This window comes from Salmo salar, chromosome 01 (genome assembly GCF_965601325.2).
Source record: "Salmo salar chromosome 01, fSalSal1, whole genome shotgun sequence".
In the NCBI taxonomy this organism is placed as follows: domain Eukaryota; kingdom Metazoa; phylum Chordata; class Actinopteri; order Salmoniformes; family Salmonidae; genus Salmo; species Salmo salar.
In genome coordinates, this window is record NC_138291.1 from 45,424,063 (window position 1) to 45,440,658 (window position 16,596).

General features: G+C 41.5%; 1 protein-coding gene across 1 annotated transcript; it reads left to right on the forward strand.

The window, feature by feature from the left end:
- The first annotated feature begins 42 nt into the window (after nt 1–42).
- On the forward strand, nt 43–13,054 carry fuca2 (alpha-L-fucosidase 2). The gene is made up of 7 exons (XM_014196691.3): nt 43–350; nt 572–759; nt 890–1,229; nt 7,269–7,479; nt 8,048–8,238; nt 11,580–11,688; nt 11,966–13,054. Exons 1-7 carry the CDS (start codon nt 157–159, stop codon nt 12,101–12,103), a joined length of 1,371 nt encoding a protein of 456 aa, XP_014052166.1. The 5' UTR covers nt 43–156; the 3' UTR covers nt 12,104–13,054.
- Nucleotides 13,055–16,596: the final 3,542 nt, after the last annotated feature.

Consider the following 16,596-nt stretch of genomic DNA (forward strand, 5'->3'; position numbering starts at 1 on the left):
CATCCAATGAGCGGAGTCTATTGTTTTTTTTTAGCAAAGGTGTTCCTGTTTTTCTCATGTGATTAATTTACGGAAGCATCATGTGATATCAGCAAGCTATTTTAGTTGCAAAACTCAACTGAACACTGCTTTCTGTTACCTGACTTCGTAGGAGTTATGGCTTCTTCAAAGTTAGCCCTCATTTCTGTCGCACTGCTCCTGATGATTACTGTATGCAGTTGTAAATATGAGCCTACCTGGGAATCCATCGACTCCCGACCTTTGCCAGAGTGGTATGACCAGGCCAAGTTCGGAATATTCATTCACTGGGGAGTGTTTTCTGTTCCAAGCTTTGGTAGCGAGTGGTTCTGGTAAGCTGTTAGCCTATACTTTTGTGCAGTACAGAAAGTAATAAGCTGTTTCTTCATCATTAGTCCTACTTTAAATGCACAATCTACATTTCCTGCTGTGGTCAATTCAATAAATGATATAAATTACTGAAGAATTTAAATGCTTTGATCAACTGTACCTCACTCCCCAAGCCCATATTTAAAAAAATATGTTTTATAATTTGTGTGGATGTTTATTCCAGGTGGTTTTGGCAGAAGCAGAAGATAAAGTCCTATGTTGACTTCATGCAGAAGAACTATCCTCCAGACTTCAAGTATCAAGACTTTGCCCCACAGTTTACAGCTGAGTTCTTTGATGCCAAAGAATGGACTGACATCTTTGCCTCATCCGGGGCAAAATATATTGTCCTCACCACAAAACACCATGAAGGTGTGTGTGTGTGTGTAATGCATTGTCCACTGATAAGCTGTAGCCATTTTAACAAAGTAATACATATGATTCCACTAGATTAAGCCTATAAAAATGTATTTATGGTTTATTGTTATTGTCCTATCTGCAGGCTTCACTCTGTGGGGTTCGGAGAACTCCTGGAACTGGAACGCAGTGGACGTGGGTCCTAAACGTGACCTAGTTGGAGAAATGGCTGGAGCACTCAGAGCCAACAGCGACCTGCGTCTGGGACTGTACCACTCTCTGTTTGAGTGGTTTAACCCGCTTTACGAGCAGGACGCTGCCAACCTGTACACTACCAACCTCTTCCCCACCACTAAGACGCTGCCCGAGCTCTATGAGATCATCAACAAGTACAAGCCGGAGCTGCTGTGGTCCGATGGAGACGGGGATGCTCCTGATAAATACTGGAACAGCACCGGATTCCTGGCTTGGCTATACAATGAGAGGTACCGTCATAGAGATAATAGACAGAATCTACCACACTCCCAAAACATTGGTGAAGGTGCTAGGGTCAAAATGCAAAACTGGAGAAAGCAGAAAATCTGCACACTTCCAGTTGATGCAAATTTCGGTAACTCTTCATTTTAAGGGGTCCTTATTAGTGTAATTACACTGTAACAAGTATTGTAGTTAATTATAATAACTCATAGTTAATCTGTATTAACATGTAATTGGTGGTAATTGCAGTCTGTAATGCTTGTTACAAATGGACAAGTTTCCACTAAATTCATCAATTTAGTGTTTAGTTTCTTCATTGTTGCATCAGATTCAGTAATAACTGTCACAAGGTTGTAATCTCTTGTGGACAGATGTACTGGGTGTCCGAGATTACAAAGGTTGGAGGCTCTAATTAGCTACCCGTGAATGGGCACTCTTCAAAATGTTGTTGCTAGGACTTGCCCCCCAAAAGTTTACCATCTGGGTTAACTTGGTTGAGTTTACAAAACAGATCAGAAATAGGTCAACATTACTAACTGGGGCCTACCGTATGGGTGTCATCCCAGATTCTAATAATAAAAAACGTATATTTAATGTATACGTTACCCATTATAACAACGTGTACCTCCTTGCCATCCAAGTGATCCACAAGTACACTACAGAGTACATGTAATATCTGCATAAGTACAATGTAATTACTAGGTGTTACACAGGATTTAGCTTCTTAAAATGAAGTGTATCTTGAGGGATACTTGTCATTAATGTGTACTTGTATAGTACATTACCCATCCTGACAACCTGGCCCTTATTTTAAGGCTTCCGGAAGCGCCATCCAAGTTGGAGGATAGACACACTAGTACACCACAAAGTGCATGTAATATCTACAAAGTACAATGTAATTACTAGGTATTACACAGGATTTAGCTAGTTAAAATGAGGTACGTTGAGGCGTACTTAATGTGTACTTATATAGTACATTATCCATCCTGACCCTTATTTTAAGGCTTCCTGAAGCACCATCCAAGTGAGAAAATAAACTCACTAGTACAACACAAGGTAATTACTAGGTGTCCTTACTTGTAATTATTGTGTACCTTTCAAAATAAGTTACCCATTCTGACAATCTAATCATCAGCTTCTGAAAGCGCCATACAAGTGAAAAAAATAAACACAATAATATACCACAGAATACATATCTGTAATATCTGCATAAGTACAAGGTTTTCGTTAGTTCTTACCAGGATTTAGCTATTTAAAGTGAAGTGTAACTTTTTATAGTTACCTATGGTCAATTTCTATATAATTACTCATTACCATATGAAAATACCTAGAAACAAAAGATGAGTGTCACAATGGGTGGCTTGTGGATGCCGAAGAGTCAGGCGCAGGAGACAGAAAGATTCCGTTAATGAATTTAATAAAAATATCCACACGGAAAATATGCAAGGTATGGAGTGCAAGGTGTGCAAAAGTAACGCACCACCCTTAAAAGAACGTAACCAGGGACGCAGCCCAAAAGGAATAGCGTAACTCCAAAATATACAGAACCACATGAAAAACACACCCTGACAAAGGAACAATCCCGCACAAACAACAAACCTAACTAACTAGCCTAAATACCCCTCCCCACTAACAACTAACACAAAACAGGTGCGCAACTAACCTAGGCCTAACTAACAGAACGTGAAACATAAATCGATGGCAGCTAGTAGGCCGGCGACGACGACCGCCGAGCGCCGCCCGGGCGAGGAGGGGCGCCACCTTCCGTAGGTGTCGTGACAATGAGCTTCATCTTTAATCAACTTAATTGCAACATGTAAAAATACCTGACACTTCTTACAAAATAATAAGGAATTTTATTGTTAGATTAATAATTGGATCAAACAAAGGCATGTGTGTGTGCCTACTCAATAACATAAAAAGAGCTATTCTAGTGGTGACTCAAATCTGTAGCCTATAGTATGGTGAGTAGCCTAGATGGCTAGCTAATTTCGAAAAATGGGATTGTCTTTTTCTTTCTAACAATGGAAATCTTAACATCAGAGATGACGATCTTCATCAGTTTTTTTTCTTGTAAGCATTTTCCCATCCTGGAGTCTGAGATCTTGTGGGAATCTATGGTAGAGAAGGAGAATGTATGACAATTTAGCGTAGACACTATACATTTTATAGTTGAGGCATATTGCTAGCTAGGCCTAGCTAGTTGTGTTATCCAGTTAGCAATAATAGTGCTTGTCTTGACACAAATGGCTAGCTAGCTAGTTAACGTTAGCATGCTTGGTGTGTCACGTTATACCCTTGGGGTACGGATACCCTGAGATCAAGGTTCAGGGAAGATGAGCGTCGAGCCCAGCTAACGTTAGCTAGCAACGTTAGCTAGCGAGTAGCGACCATAGCATATTTGCCAGCTTTAAGTAGCTAGTTAGCTAATCCCCCAAAAATCAACAGATTGCATGGAAAGTCTATTCTGTATATAGTAATTAGCTAGTTAGTCTAGTTGGTAGGCCCAACAAAAACGCCAGCAAACAATTGCTAGCTGGCTACATTTAGCTAACTTTAGCTAGCCAACACTAAGCTAGCTAGCTAGAAAACCCTAGCTAACTAACCGAGGTAAAGACAGTTTCAGGTTGGATATTCGACGGATATTCACGCTTTCAAACCTCAATAGTTTCCAAACCACTTGAACCACAGACTCCAAATAAGTGTCACGATGTTGGAAAAATTGCGCACAACATTGCACAGGTCTTATTTTCACGATTTGGACATTCATTCGCAAGCTAATAAACGTGGAAATGTGAGCAAAAGCTTGGATCAAGGGCTGACTTTCAATAGATTGCAGCGAATGAGCTGCTCTGCTACGTACAAAACCTTGACCCAGAATCAGGTTGTCTACGAGTGATTTAGCACCAGGTTCCCCAAAAACATGCGGTGTGCATCAGGAGAGGGGCAGCAAGCTCAACAGGGTCTTCTTTCCCCGCTGATTCCGTCAAACCCGTTCCCTTGGCTGTGATTTCACCAGATGGTAGGTAGGGACAGTGGGAATCTCATTCATCCATTCATGCTCGTCACTAATTAGATGACGATGAATTTGGATGCCTCAAGAGACTCTTAATTATCTCCCGCCATTTACCCCAGCTTCATCGAATTTCCTCACTTTGACATGAGGGGGTCACAGCCACGCCGAAGGTGGTTTGAGTGCGACCGCGAAGGGTAGCATGCTACGGTCAGATATTATCAAATTGACATCCATTTGAGTCACGCCGGTGGTATCATCAGAGGCTTTGCTGTCTTACAAACTGGACATCAGTTGATGCTACTAACCTTCAGCAGACTTTAACTGTGTTTTTACACCCAATCGATATCAAGTGCCAGCGCAATAGTTATAGGCTTGAGAACCAAATACCCAATGCCGTATCTAGCGGCACCATCGACCGGGTGCCAGAAGAAGCAACAGAAAATAATCATCCCTTTTCCTCACTTTGACATGAGGGGGTCACAGTCACCCCACGGGTGATTTGAGTGTGACCGCGGCAGGTGGGTACGCACCGTTAAATTTCATCAAGTTGACATTCAGTGATCCGTGCCCAGTTGGAACCTAGGCTTCTTCCGTCCGTTTTATGGTTCCGCAGCAAATCAATGGCCGTGAATGGTACTACCCACATTAGATGTAGGCCTCCCTCCCCAGACAAGCTGGAGATACCTCTCCCCACTTCGTAGGGCATGAGACAGATCCATGCAACGCCCTATCACTGCGGGGCCAATGGGTTTAGTCTCCGCCTCAAGTCTAGTGAGCGTAGAGGAGACCTCCCCGGCGAGCGCCGTAGCTGGGGAGATCCGCGAGAAGGTTCCGGCGCGTGTCCAGAGTTGCCGCCGCCGGACCCAACCCCCCCCCTCCCCCACCAGTCTGCCTTCGGCCCGCCGACGGACACCACCCCGATGAACCCCTGCACACAGCCCCTTGCGAGACCACGCACGAGAGACCGCGAGATGGGCTTCACAACGAACTTCCAGTGGTTGCAAGCGGAGGACGATGGAGCGACTGCTCCCACAGCCGCGGCTCGAGCCCAGCCCCGCTTCGCACCCCAGCCTGACCGACCCAGCCCTTAGAGCCAATCCTTATCCCGAAGTTACGGATCTTTTTTGCCAACTTCCCTTAACTACATTGTTATAACATGCCAGAGGCTGTTCACCTTGGAGACCTGCTGCGGATATGGGTACGGCCCGGCTTGAGATTTACACCCTCTCCCCTGGATTTTCAAGGGCCAGGGAAAGCTCACCGGACGCCGCCGAAACCGCAACGCTTTCCAGGGCTTGGGCCCCTCTCTCGGCCCATTCCAGGCCGCCCTGTCCTTCACAAAGAAAATGGAACTCTCCCCGGGGATCCAGCCAGCTTCTTCGGGATCAGTTGCGTTACCTCACTGGATGCCTCGTGGCGCCCGTCTCGGCCAGTCCATGGACATTCTGAAAGTAGTTTGAGGTCAGTAGGGCTCATTACCAAGGAGCTATTGAAATTATAAAGTTTGAAAAATGTATGTAAAATCGTGTGAGATGAAAATGGACAAACTAAAGGGTGTACAGTATAGAAGGGTAATCAGTGGACATTCTGAACCTTCTTTGAGCCCAGTAGGTCACATGACCAAGGAGCTATTGAAATTAGAATGTTTACCAAATTCATATAAAATCGTGTGAGATGAAAATGGACAAACTAAAGGGTGTGCAATGTGTAGGCCCACTGATTGTACATTCTGAACCTTGTTTGTTAGTAGGTCACATGACCAAGGAGCTATTGAAATGTAAAAATGTAAATAAATAATTTTAAATAGTGCGAGACGTATATCGACCAAAAAAAGTGTGCAATGTTTGTTTATGCCATCGGGTTTGCTAGAACCAGTTTTGAAAGTTTTTTTTTTTTTAGGAGTAAAGGTTAAAGAGCTATTGAAATTTGATTTGTCACTATGTTGACGGTCCCTAACTGCTGTTGGTGGACGTAAGGAATACTACAGGCGAATATCCAATCTGAATCTGTCTTTACCTCGGTAGCTAACTACCAATGTTAAATCGTCTAGCACAATTAATGTATCCAGAAAAGCAAAACAAATTGCATGGGAAACTTTCTCTCCTGTGTTTCGGTTTTTGACCTTCAACGCATGTGTTTCTTTCGCGGCAATCTTTGATGTCTGGATTTTGCACACTGACCATCTACTCGACCGCCGTTCTTTTCGCATTGTTACATGTCTGTGTCAACACATGTAGGCACGTTCGAGGTCGTCGTTATTTTGAGCGTGTTGCGCAAATGGGCAGATCTTGACATGATGCCTTAATTCCTGGTATAAATAAATAATTGCACCAATGCATCCCATCCAAAGGGAGTGCTCCTCATCAGTGAAACCCTTGCAAGGTTACATGATGGAATAAAAGTTTGTCTTATGACCATTTTTAAATGCATTTATAAACCATTATTCAACCACGCTTAATAGGCTTACAATTTGGCAAGCATGAATGATTATCTCACAATTTGAACCATAGCTCTTTATTAATGTGTCTAAAAATTGTTAATTGATGGTGAAAGTAATTGACCCATTGTCAATTGCACCACTAAATTATATAACTTTTTATTTGTTTGATGTGAACCCGTTTTTTGCCATTGGGCCTGGGCATCAGACTCAAGATCTTAATTGCAGAGGTGTCAATGAGGTGGTCGGTTTTCAATTGGCTTACACTTATCACGTTTTTTACGTAGGCTGAAATATGGTGCGTTGGGACCGGAAACTTTTTAACATTTGTAACAAGCATTCGTTGTTACACTCCTGTAATTACGGACTGCATTTAACACCAGTTACATGTTATTACAGTGTAACTACAAATTATTACAGTAGTGTCCAGGGAAACTGTCCGTAAGTGTATTAACATCTACACCAATGTCTTTTTGAAGTTTATAGGTCTATTTAATGTGTCAGTTAATGCTATGGAGTATGATGTATGCACCAACGGTATAAATATCACATGTGTCATGATATGATTTCATTTAATGTGCCCCCCCCCCAAAGCCCAGTGCGAGAGACCGTGGTGACCAATGATCGTTGGGGCTATGGCAGCATCTGTACCCATGGAGGCTACTACACCTGCGCTGATCGCTACCAGCCCGGACACCTGCTCAAACACAAATGGGAGAACTGCTTTTCGATAGACAAAGGTTCCTGGGGTTACAGGAGAAACGCTCAGCTTAAAGACTACTTCACTATCGAGCAGCTTGTGGCGGTCAGTTTTAAATGGTTCTGAAAGCACTTTATTTTATGGTAAACAGGAGATTCAGATCCTTAAGATCTCTTACTACCCAATAAAACTTCTTCCACTACCATAACATACTTTTTGTAGCTGAATCAGTCATAATCCTGTTTGCATATGATTTAGTATAACTCATAAACAGCATAATTTAACTGTAAAGTGCACTCAAAGTCTAAAGTCTTGACTTGTTTTTGAAATGCTGCTGGTCCCGTATGTTTCTTGTATAACACTTTACAACAGTTTTTTGGGTAACCTAAATGCTTTACTCTACAGCATGACTTGTTTGGCTTCATTCTTCTCTCCTAGACCAATAATTGTACACTACAGTAGAATATGTACGAAACTAGTAGAAATGTATTTTGTTATAGGGGAGACTGAAATGTGGTTACTTTTCCAGCCCCACACAACTAAACTACGCAACAAAATGTTGCTGGGAGCAGTGCAGGGTCGGCTGCATTCCTGCCTATGGAAGATGTTATAATATTTCCTATAGCTGTCATAAAGGCTTTATGACTGCGTACTTGTGTCTTGCGTGATTCAGACATTGGTGGAGACCGTGTCCTGTGGAGGGAATCTGCTGATGAATGTCGGACCTACGCATGACGGACGCATCGCCCCCATCTTTGAGGAGCGTCTGAGGCAGATGGGTCAGTGGCTGGGGGTCAATGGAGAGGCCATCTACAACACCACCGCATGGAGGGCCCAGAACGACAGCATCATACCTGGCATCTGGTAAGTTCATAATGATAATAGTAACTAGAAATTGGCTTTTTTTCATGAAGAAAATGTTTTGACTTTCTTCAGCTGTCCAGAAGTAGTTTTATGTTAGTGGAAGAAGTTTAGAAGTTTAAATTGTTAGAGGCTATTTGTGATATAGTAGTGATTTGTATTTTAAATAAAAGTGGGAGAGTAGCCTTGAGTAACTGTAGTCCAGAAATTGGAGTATTGACTGTGGTAGGCCTAATAGTACATTTTTATTTTACCAGGTTAGTCTCATTGAGGTTAAAGCATTTACAACATTTACAGCATTTACAACATAATACAAAGCACTACAGTTTAGAAACATCAGTTTACATGTTGAACACTTTGGCACATGGTTTTGGGAGGAGTGGTTCAGTTAGGGGTCAAAACGTTGACAGCCTCCCAAATCTTTTTCCACCACAGATTTAACCTTTGCGTTAAAATAATTTAAGGAGACAAGCTCCTGTAGTTTCAAGTCCTTTTGTATCTCGTTCCATGTGTGGGGGTAGGGCACAGAGTACTGGAATGCTTTTTTTTACCCAGCTCTGTCATCAAAGAGATACAGTCCTGTGAGTGTAGGCGATAATTGTCAAACAATGACTTAGTCTCCGAAGTGGTAAGGAAGGCCAGCCCACTCCCGAATAGAGGGTGCCGTGATGGGTGAGAGCTTTGGCGTTTGTAACAAGCCTCAGCGCCCCATGGTACAGTGTCCAGCATACGTAATAACACATGACTTGTTTCGAAAATAAAAACCCAACTTGAGATTGAGCTTTTTCACAAGACCTAAAAGTAAGACAGGTAACAAGAAACCCAGGTACTTGTAAGTTGATGCCCTTTCTATGTGCTTGCCCTGCATGGTGACTATACATGGAAGTTTCATCTTAGATTTCCTGAAAACCATCAACTTTTTTTTATCAGCATTTAAAAGCGACTTCAGCTGACAGCGCTGAGCCTGGACAATAGTAAAGGTACGTTGCAGTTCAGCAAAGGCCTTTTTCGCTGTTGCTGCACAACAATACATTTAAAAAATTACATTTTGGGTTAGGTCAAGGCACGATAAAATGGTCAATTTGACTTATGAACACTGGACTACAAACACTACCACAGACAAAGCCTGACATGCTGCCATCTTGGTTTCTCAGTCTGTAGATCAGTATGTAGATTGAGTGTAATATTATTGACAGTTACTGTTGGTGGGTTCTACAATCCTGACAAGTTTTATCAAATTTGACAAATTGGAAATGGCCGTTGTTGCCCTAAATGGAGTGGCAATTTGACCGCAATAACTATTCCTTCACAAACTGTCAGACTAGTAAAGAGACTGTGTCCGAAATCTGTCATGCCTACTACTTACTAAAACTACATACTGTGTACTAATCGTACTACATACTATTTACAACTTACTGTCTAGTAAAATGTGCTAGGACGCTTAAAGCTTTATCAGCATTTCAGGATCCTAGAACAAGGCCAGAGCCCCACATTGCTATGTTTAGTCTTAAAATACTTTTTAATGTTCTGAGAGATATGAGAAAACATGTTTATTAACAAGAGGGGTAGATTCTAGAGTTAAGTTGGCAAACAAGCAGGGTTTGTGGAGCTTGTGATGAGGATGCTTAAAGCCACACTTCTTAATCTGTCAATACCCTCAGACTGGGCCACCAACAAAAATGTTAACAATGGAGCAAATGCATTCGATTACCTTTTCACATGCAAATAGCACTTGATTGGCTACCCAGACTATTTGCATTGTGTGCCCCCCCCCAACCCATCTTTTTACGCTGCTGCTACTCCCTGATTATCATATATGCATAATCACTTTAACTATACATTCATGTACATACTACCTCAATTGGGCCGACCAACCAATGCACATTGGCTAACTGGGCTATCTGCATTGTGTCCCACCCGCCAACCCCTCTTTTATGCTACTGCTACTCTCTGTTCATCATATATGCATAGTCACTTTAACCATATCTACATGTACATACTACCTCAATCAGCCTGACTAACCGGTGTCTGTATGTAGCCTCGCTACTTTTATAGCCTCGTTACTGTATATATCCTGTCTTTTTACTGTTGTTTTTATTTATTTACCTACCTATTGTTCACCTAATACCTTTTTTGCACTATTGGTTAGAGCCTGTAAGTAAGCATTTCACTGTAAGGTCTACACCTGTTGTATTCGGCGCACGTGACAAACTTTGATTTGATTTACACGACACATCTGTAGTTCTTAAGTCATTACTTCGTAGCAAAAGGAGAGTTCATCAGAGCAGCCAGCATGCAGGCTCTTTCAACGTGATAGCAAATTCAACACATGATGCTTACTTCCAACAGAAGCACTGTGTGCAGATAAATGAAACCACAAAAAATCCATGCAAGGTGGAAAGGGTTAAAAACATTTATGTTCTGAGAGGTATATGAGGAAACAAAGGTTTAATAAAAAGAGGGGAATAGATTACTGAAATAATACTAACACAGCTGTATCTCCTGATTTGGTAGAATATATTTATATTATATGATTGCTGATTTTGTAAAGCAGAGAAGAAGACTAATATGTCATACTGTCTAAGTTGTTGGAAAAGTGGTCACATTTTCAGTTCTGTTTAAAAGTTGAGAGAAAATAGTTGACGCCTTTACTTAAACAGCTGTATCGTTTGATTGGTAGAATATATTTCTGTTCTAATTTTAAGATTTGAATAGCAGAGATAACTGTACCAAGTTTTACCTTTTATGTTTGTTTTTCTAGCTTGTTGGGAGTGGTCAAAGTAGCTGATTTGTGTCAAGTCAGTTAAGATGTGTTGGAAGTCACATCTTAAGAAGGGGAGTTTTTAACAAGGGGAGCTTTAGAATGTTGAGGAAATCCCATCACTTACTCCTGCAAAAAGTATAAATGTTACCAAAAACAAGCAACCTAGTCCTTACCAGTCTGCCTCTTTTTAAAGTTTGAATGGCATTTAAAGTCAGTAATAAATACAAGATTTAAAGTGTGCTTCCTAAAGCTAATAATAATAATAATGTATTATTATTATTATTAACACCACAGCAGGATCCCAGAATGACAGCATCACCCCTGGCGTCTGGTCAGTTCTTAGCTAGTCATTTAGTTCCCCGATTCATGTGGCAGAAAGGATAGGCCTATATGTTCTATGGTCACAGTATGCCTACCAGACGCTCTCATGACAGGCTTTCGATATAAGCCCACTAAAGGAACCATATGTTCCAAAACTTGTTTGTCCTCTAGTTTAAATCAAAGTTAACATTTCTTATAATAAAGACACAGCTTTTCACTAATAAACGGCTCATTATTGCTTTTGACTGCGTTCCAATAGGTACACTGCTAAACCACAGGACAAGGCCATCTATGCAGTTCTCCTGGACTGGCCTCCAAGTGGATATGTCGTTCTGAATGAACCTGTTGTTTCTACAGGAAAGACTCAGGTAAGATACAGGATCACACAGCTACTTTTTGTATACCTTTCACATGTAGAATGTGTAATTAGATTGAAAATATTGTATTATTATTTGCGAAAAGAAAATGTATGATATACTGACTGAATGTCCATTTAAATATATACAACCAGGTAGTGTTGGTTGACAGTTGATGAAAGAGAACAATGCACCAGGGTTTTTTTTACATCTGGAAAACAGGACCGACTGGTAGAACAACAAGCTACCAAATTTGCATTGCCACTCTGATCACCTGTTATTTGCACAGGTGGTGCTGCTTGGTCACAAGCCACTGTACTGGGAGCCGGTGAAGCCTCGTGGTCTGAAGGTGTTTTTGCCTCAACTGACTTACAGTCAGATGCCATGTCACTGGGCCTGGACCCTACGCCTGACAGGTGCCGCATAGGAAAGAATGCAGGGTCGTGTTTATTAGCAAAACATTTTTTAAACAGAAAACAAAAACAAGTGCTTCTTATTGAACAAGTTCAGATTGTTTGTTCTTTTTCTTCTGTTCTGTGCCTACTGAATATGACCCAGTTTTAAGCAGAGGGGTGCAGTGCTAGGCCACTGCAGACCTGGCGGGAGGGCCTCAATGTTGGACTAGCTGTTTTTTCTTGCTTCTCAATTATGGGTGCATTTGTTTTGCATTGCCTGGTGAGTTTGCATATTTTAGACCATTCCAATGGTCCTGAAGTGAAACCTCCACCCACCTGGGGCACCGGTCAATTCAAATGAGCACACCCAGTTTATATAACTGTGAGGAAGTAAAAGAGCTTTCAGATCATGTGCCACTCCTTTACAGAAGGGCTATACTTTTGCTAAGACCATGGTTTAAACCATTGGTCTAAAATGGCTAGCTGCTAGCTTTTATCATAGGCCAACCCAGCCAATTGGCCATTTTAGACCAATTGTTTATACCATGGTCTAACCAAAAGTTCACAATGGCCCCAGAGTTTTTTTAAGTGTGTGTGGGGAGGACCTATCTTTGTAGAGAACTGATGGTAATTCTGAAACTCAGGCCAGTATAGAACCTGAATGTGAACAAAATTGTTTAATCTGTTTTTTTATTTTAGTTAAGAAGGCTAATGAAATTGATTTTAAATTACTTGAATAATTCTTGTGATGGGTGTTTTCATAATGATTTTTGCACTTTTTCTATAAGGGATTGATACTGTATGCACTGAAATTGAACATGTGAATTTCAAAGGCTTTTATCAGATTTTTTTTTGTTTTCAGGATTGTGACTGACTAATGCTAATCCATATGTAATTTTTATTAAGAATTGAATGCATTTGATACGTTTTAATTGTGTTGTTTGGCTTTACAGATTACATAAATAAAATTCATTTGAATTGAATTAACCTCTAACTGTTATCATATATTTTTGCCAACAGAATTGTATCCATAAATGCCACAGGTTATTGTAAAACAGTAATTTTACATAGCATAGCCTCTTCCAGTTTCTGGTGAGAACAAAGTTTATCGTCTGTCAAATGCTTGGCCGATCAGCGGTATGCGAGCCCCCTCTACTGCCTACCGTCAGCCACTATCAAGCAACATGTGGTAACATGTCTAATGCACCGATGCATGTCACAATTCGACAGACCAGCGCGTTCAGCTATAGAGAATGGAGGCAAATATTCACTGCATTTCTCTCCCGACTGTAAACGCAACCTTGAATAGGATACGATTAGAACTAGTGTAGAACGAGTCAAGCACACATGATTCCAACACAGGTCCTGTATTCCGATTTTCGGTATAGGCTATGCGGTCTTTTTTTGTTGGGGTCAGCATGCGCTTAATTTCAACTGTCAGTCGTTGTAGCCTACTTTTAATTTAATTTCCTGAAGTAAAAAGGACAATTTCTTAATTCGAAGCCTTCAATTGTGAACGATATCCATATGTCCAGTCTGTGTGAGCATTGAACGTGCCTCAATGTTGTCTGTCTGCTCCTATCTGTAATGCACGCGCTTGGCCTGTGCCTTGTGGAGATGGGAGGTTCTCCGGAATTGTTACGAAAAAGTTCCATGACGTGAAATAGGGGGTGAGCAAGGGGTTCTCATGTTCCATCGGTCTAATTCTCAGGATAGGATACTTAGACCATAGGAGACACCAGTTCCGCAAGAGAAAGCACACTGCTAATGTATGTTAGACTGGTCATATCTGTTCTTTCTCTTATCACCAAGAGAAGGAGGACATTTGATACCAGCCAGGATGCCAAGAGAGGAAAGCAAGCCATCTTGGAATGCCAGTGCAATTGCATGTGGTTTTCTCTGATCTAGCCATATCTTGAAAGTGGACATGAAGAGATTTATTCATTCATATATATTTTTTTTTAAAAGGCTTGTTTCTGTTGAAGAAGCCTTATGGATCTTTGTAGAATCCTTTTTATAAACTTTTTTTTCTATCCAGAGAAGGTTCCAAAGAACCCTCTCAGATGAAAAGGTCCAGTTGAAGTCGGAAGTTTACATACACAAGTTTACATACACAGGTTGGAGTCATTAAAACTCGTTTTTCAACCACTCCACAAATTTCTTGTTAACGAACTATAGTTTTGGCAAGTCGGTTAGGACATCTACTTTGTGCATGACACAAGTCATTTTTACCACAATTGTTTACAGACAGATTATTTCACTTATAATTCACTGTATCACAATTCCAGTGGGTCAGAAGTTTACATACACTAAGTTGACTGTGCCTTTTAAACAAATTGGACAATTCCAGAAAATCATGTCATGGCTTTAGAAGCTTCTGATAGGCTAATTGACCTCCTTTGAGTCAATTGGAGGTGTACCTGTGGATGTATTTCAAGGCCTACCTTCAAACTCAGTGCCTCTTTGCTTGACATCATGGGAAAATCCAAAGAAAACAGCCAAGACCTCAGAAAAAAACAATGTAGACCTCCACAAGTCTGGGTCATCATTGGGAGCAATTTCCAAATGCCTGAAGGTACCACGTTCATCTGTACAAACAATAGTACGCAAGTATAAACACCATGGAACCACGCAGCCGTCATACCGCTCAGGAAGGAGACGTGTTCTGTCTCCTAGAGATTAATGTACTTTGGTGCGAAAAGTGCAAATCAATCCCAGAACAACAGCAAAGGACCTTGTGAAGATGCTGGAGGAAACCGGAACAGAAATATCTATATCAACAGTAAAACGAGTCTTATATCGACAAAACCTGAAAGGCCGCTCAGCAAGGAAGAAGCCACTGCTCCAAAACCGCCATAAAAAAGCCAGACTATGGTTTTCCACTGCACATGGGGACAAAGATCGTACTTTTTGGAAAAATGTCCTCTGGTCTGATGAAACAAATATAGAACTGTTTGGTCATAATGACCATCCTTATGTTTGGTGGAAGAAGGGGGATGCTTGCAAGCCGAAGAACACCATCCCAACCGTGAAGCACAGGGGTGGCAGCATCATGTTGTGGGGTTGCTTTGCTGCAGGAGGGACTGGTGCACTTCACAAAATAGATGGCATCATGAGGAAGGAATGTGGGAATGGGATGAAAGAAATAAAAGCTGAAATAAATAATTCTCTCTACTATTATTCTGACATTTCACATTCTTAAAATAAAGTGGTGATCCTAACCGACCTAAAACAGGGATTTTTTACCAGGATTAAATGTCAGGAATTAAGAAACCTGAGTTTAAATGTATTTGGCTAAGGTGTATGTAAACCTCTGACTTCATTTTACATTTTTACATTTTAGTCATTTAGCAGACGCTCTTATCCAGAGCGACTTACAGTAGTGAATGCATACATTTCATTTCATGCATTTTTTGTTGTTGTACATGTAGAACACATTGTACCTTTACTTGGAGAATAGTAGCCTGAGAGCCTGGCTGTCACTGCTCTGTTTCCTGCTCCTACAGGCATGACACCGGCAACAGAGCACAAACACCTTGGCTCCCAGGCTAGGAGAAATTGATAACAAGATGAGGAACCTTAGCAGAGATGAGCATTTTGTTGCCATGGAAATCCCAGTGGAACATCGTTTCTCTCTTTCTTTCAGACTCCTTCCTTTTTCATTATTTTTCTCCCATTGCAGGCATATGGATTAAATAAGTGTTCCTCCTCAATCTACACACAATACCCCATAATGACAAAGTGAAAACAGGTTTAGAATTTTTTTTAGCAAATGTATAAAAAAAAAAACACACACACCTTATTCACAACTATTCAGACCCTTTTGCTATGAGACTCGGAATTGAGTTCAGGTGCATCTTGTGGTAAATTCAATGGATGGACATGATTTGGAAAGGTACACACCTGTCTATATAAGGGACTCTAACCCGGAAGCTTATAAGAAATCCTGCTAGAACAATCAAAGTGGCAAAGCATCAATACAGGACTAAGATCGAATCGTACTACACCGGCTCTGACACTCGTCGGATGTGGCAGGGCTTGCAAACTATTACAGACTACAAGGGGAAGCACAGCCGAGAGTTGCCCAGTGACACGAGCCTACCAGACGAGCTAAACTACTTCTATGCTCGCTTCGAGGCTAATAACACTGAAACATGCATGAGCGCACCAGCTGTTCCGAAAGACTGTGATCACGCTCTCCGCAGCCGATGTGAGTAAGACCTTTAAACAGGTCAACATTCACAAGGCCACAGGGCCAGACGGATTACCAGGATGTCTACTGCGAGCATGCGCTGACCAACTGGCAAGTGTCTTCAATTACATTTTTAAACTCTCCCTGTCTGAGTCTGTAATACCAACATGTTTTAAGCAGACCATCATAGTCCCTGGGCCCAAGAACACTAGGGTAACTTGCCTAAACGACTACCGACCCGTAGCACTCACGTCTGTAGCCATGAAGTGCCTTGAAAGGCTGGTCATGGCTCACATCAACACCATCATCCCAGAAACCCTAGACCCACTCCAA